The sequence below is a fragment of the Octopus bimaculoides genome, chromosome 11 (assembly GCF_001194135.2).
Source record: "Octopus bimaculoides isolate UCB-OBI-ISO-001 chromosome 11, ASM119413v2, whole genome shotgun sequence".
In the NCBI taxonomy this organism is placed as follows: Eukaryota; Metazoa; Mollusca; class Cephalopoda; order Octopoda; family Octopodidae; genus Octopus; species Octopus bimaculoides.
Window position 1 is genome coordinate 8,250,659 of NC_068991.1, and position 4,504 is coordinate 8,255,162.

The 4,504-nt window shown below is 38.5% G+C and overlaps 1 protein-coding gene across 1 annotated transcript in view; it reads right to left on the reverse strand.

Moving 5' to 3' along the window:
- Nucleotides 1–4,504, reverse strand: part of LOC106880891 (low-density lipoprotein receptor-related protein 6) — a 54,113-nt gene that overhangs the window by 4,507 nt on the left and 45,102 nt on the right. Inside the window, exons 10-14 of the mRNA XM_014931044.2 lie at nucleotides 4,218–4,444; nucleotides 3,020–3,204; nucleotides 1,879–2,085; nucleotides 1,082–1,237; nucleotides 234–436 (exon numbers count right to left, since the gene is read on the reverse strand). Coding sequence (XP_014786530.1) covers nucleotides 234–436; nucleotides 1,082–1,237; nucleotides 1,879–2,085; nucleotides 3,020–3,204; nucleotides 4,218–4,444 — 978 coding nt within the window. The remainder of the gene's footprint in view (nucleotides 1–233; nucleotides 437–1,081; nucleotides 1,238–1,878; nucleotides 2,086–3,019; nucleotides 3,205–4,217; nucleotides 4,445–4,504) is intronic.

Here is a 4,504-nt window from a genome sequence, read left to right on the forward strand (position 1 = left end):
TAGCGAAATGTGTATTGTACAATACAAATAAGATGATATTCATTCTTTGAATGTAGAATTGCCTTTAAAAATGGCAGAGATCCTGGGTAAATTACCCTACAAAGCAGAAAAATTTGTCAAGGCTGTTTGTTGACAAATTTTTCCATTTAGAAAAAAAAAAAAATAAAAAAAAAAAAGAAAAGAAAAGTCTTATTTGTATCGTACACTATTCCAAGAATTTATAAAGGTCTTACCTCTGTACCATTCTCTCTTGATCTCTTAATAGTCTTTGACCGGCCATCAATCCAGTAAACATATTTATCATAAACGTCATAATCAATAGCCTTTACATTGCGCAGGTTATGAATGGGTAAAACACTTGGAGGAAGATGTTCAGAGTTTGGCACCAAACGACTAAGGTCACCCTTTTGACTAAACAATAAAAAAGACTCTGGCGCTGAAAGAGAAAGGCAGAAATTATGCAAATTTACAGGATTCCTCCATGAAAGAAACTAAAAGGATTTCTTGCATGAACAAAGGGACAATTTCTCTTTTTTACCTTTTCTGAGTGGTTGGCGTTAGGAAGGGCATCCAGCTGTAGAAACTCTGCCAAATTAGATTGGAGCCTGGTGTTGCCATCCGGTTTCACCAGTCCTCAGTCAAATCGTCCAACCCATGCTAGCATGGAAAGCGGACGTTAAACGATGATGATGATGATGATGATCACTTTATCAAAAGTAATGCTTGTTTACTTACATTCGTCATCATCATCATTTAATGCCTGTTGTCCATTCTGGCATGAGTTGGACAGTTTGACCAGAGATGCTAAGCTGGAAGGCTGCACCAGACTCCAGTCTGATTTGGTATGGTTTCTATGGCTGGATGCCCTTCGTAACACCAACCACTTTACAGAGTGTGATGGGTGCTTTTACCCGACACTGGTACGAGTGCCTCTTACATGGCACTGGCATGAGTGCTTGTGCCTCATCTACAGAGTGGAAGTCTTTAACAGAATTGGAGAGGTGATGAGAAAGAAAGAAAGAGAGAGAGAGAGAGAGAAAATAACAAGAGGGCATATCAATTAGATAACTTGATTACTTACGGGAACAAGTTTTATTGTCTTCTCCCAATGAATAATGAGTTGGGCAGGCACAAGTGAAATATATATTGTTATCAGGGTCCATTTGATCAAATAAGGCAGGATGAGCCAAGCACAAATGAGAACAGTTACCATTATCACCTCCACATGGGTTCCAACCTGTCAGAAATAGAATACAAATATAGATTTCAAATTGGGGCACATGGCCAGCAAGCTTGGGGGAAGGAGTAAGTCACTTACAAATATTGGTTTCAAATTTTGGGACAAGGCCGGCAAATTTGGGAGAGGGGTAAGTCAAATACATTGACCTCAGAGTTCAACTGGTACTTATTTTATTGACCCTGAAAGGACAAAAGGCAAAAGTTGCCCTAGGCAGAATTTGAACTCAGAATGTAATGACAGATGAAATGCCGCTAAGGATTTTGCCGTGTGTGCTAATGATTCTGCCAACTTGTCACGCGATAGGATACGAAATATCTGAGATAACATGGAGAGTAATATTGAGGGGGGGGGGGTGATGAGAGGTTAACGTATGATAGAGGGACAAGAACAGGAGATACATGGTTGGTTCATGTGGCAGAGAAAGAGGATGCTGGTGAAGATGTATCAGGGAATACCCCCAAGTTACAGGCGGGTGGATAAAAGAAAAGTAGTATGGGTAAGTTCATGCGGGTACAAGATGTGAGTAGCAGGTGGATAGAGGGAAATGCAATGAATGGTGAATGGCAATCTTGTAATTAAAACAAACATAACATAAACCAAATAAATTTTAAAACGCAGTAAGGTATATATAATTTTACCAGGCTGACGTGACTCTTGAAAAACCAGGATATCCATTACAAAATCGTCATGGCTTTGGTGGATTGTTGTACGGTTGGTTCCGGTTAACTTGTGGGCACGTTCAATTGTGTTCTTCTCTAAATCAGTCCAGTAGATAAAATCTTTGTATTGGGTGATGCCACGTGGATATTGTAAATAACTGTCTATGATCACTTGTCTGTTTTGACCTGAAAAGATTAAACAATTGAAACATTCAGAAAAATCTATTATTAAATTAAGATGTAAGGATTAACTCATAATAAGATGGATATTTACCGACTGCATGACATCATCTTTGATTTGCTTTAGTCTATGCATGTATGACAGAGTGTAAGTGTCTTGACAGAGAAATTGGGCAGGAGCCATCAGATGTGGTGAATAAGGGAGATGACTGCACTGGCATGGTCAGGTGATGTGTATGGACGGGGGCAGCTACATGATAAAGTGCCAATCTCTAACTGTAGAGGGAACCTATGGAAGAGGTAGACCCAGGAAGACATGGAACAAGGGTGTAAAAGATAATCTTTGAATGTTGAGTCACATGGAAGCAATGACAAGTGATTGAGACCTTTGGCAATTTATTGTGCTTGAGAAGACTCATCGAGCCAAGAGAAATCATAGTCGTGGCAGGTGCTGGTGATACATAAAAGGGCACCCTAGTCAGTGACGTGTAAAAGGCACTCATACCGGTGACACATAAAAGGCACCCACTACATCCTGTAAAGTGGTTGGCATTAGGAAGGGCATCCAGCTGTAGACACTGTGCCATATCATATATACTACGGGCTTCTTTCAGTTTCCGTCTACCAAATCCACTCACAAGGCTTTGGTCGGCCCGAGGCTATAGTAGAAGACACATGCTCAAGGTGCCACAGTGGGACTGAACCCGGAACCATGTGGTTCGTAAGCAAGCTACTTACCACACAGCCACTCCTACGCCTATAGCAAAAATAATATATGCTATGGAACCTGGCATGGCTCCTGAACTTGCCAGCTCCTGTCAAACCATCCAACCCATGCCAGCATGGAAAACGCACGTTAAATGATGATGATGATGATGACAATGATAATGAATGCTAATGTTGGTGATGATGATGAGGCAATAAAATAAAGACTACATACCTAACATATCTGAAGATTCGATACGTTTATTATCTAAATCAGTCCAATAAAGCCTATTGTCAGCATAGTCGATAGTCAAACCAGCAACGCGACCAAGATCAAATACTAAAACCTTTCGGTTTTTGCCATCTAATGAGGCTCTCTCCAGCTTTGGTTTTTCTCCCCAATCTGTCCAGTACATGTATCTAGAAAAATAGAATATATTTATTCAATAGAATACATTCAGAAAAATTTGAAATAAATTACCATTTCTGATGGCATATAAGACACATTTTTAAAAAATAAAATGTCTCAAGAAAACCTCTGAAGTTGGATCTCCCATCGGCTTCAATGTACTAAAAACTTTTTTATTCCACAATGTGAAAGGTTTAAATTTAGATCAATTTAAAACAGGAAGTTTGTATCTTGGAACCAGGGACAGTCTCACATAGGTTGGTATCAAAAGGGATAATGTAACACAGAACATAAATGCAGGAATGAAATTTGCTTGTGGTGTGCAAACCCAATTTTTTCAGGAGTATGTTCAATACATTTTCATCAACCCTCACAAAAAAAAAATTTGAATTTAAATTTAGGGATTGCACTTGCATCCCTGGTTCCTGAACCTACACTGCTGAAATAGGGGCATGTGTAATATATGTGTGCATCTTTTATGACATCAAATATGCCATATAACAATTTTAAACATTTGCCCAAAACCAGAACGTTTTGAGACAGGAACAGTCAATGACATCAGATGAATGTTTCGTTTAATACTTCATTTTTCATCCTTCTGAAGATGATAAAATAAAGTTGACTTAGGTAGGATTTGAACACAGAATGTAGAGCAAAGTAATTAAATACTACAAGGAATTTTGTCCAGCATTCAATTGATTTTACTTATCCAGTTATAACACCACTGGCTAAAATTCTTACATATTATGTATTAGTTGTAGTGGTGTCATCATCTTGATTGCTGCTTCCACTATGGTTTGGTTATTGTATGCTTCAGTCTTCTTCAGGTGATGGCTTGTGAATTACAAGACACCTGAAGAAGGCTGGAGTGGACAACAACCGAAACTTAGCAAAAGCAACAATCCAAATACATAATATAAAAGTGTAAAATTCTTAATTTTTATCAATAAATTTTATAGAATTAATTTTGAAATGAAAGTCAGTGGGAGGAGGGGGAGAAGAACTGGTAACTCTTTATACAAACCCTTCAGGTGGATCCAATACTATTGAGCGTGGGTTGGATAGATTCTTCCAGATGAGCACGCGACGTGACTTGCCATCAAGACGAGCAACCTCTATTCGCTTTGTCCCAATGTCAGTCCAATAAAGATTTTTAGCAATCCAATCTACAGCCATTCCTTCAGGATATTCAATTCCAAATTCTATTATGTGTTCTAGAGAGCTACCATTCATAAATGCACGACTTATTTGCTGAAATATCAAATAAAGGAGTCGAGATTGAAATTATAGTCATGTAAAAGAAGAAAAAAA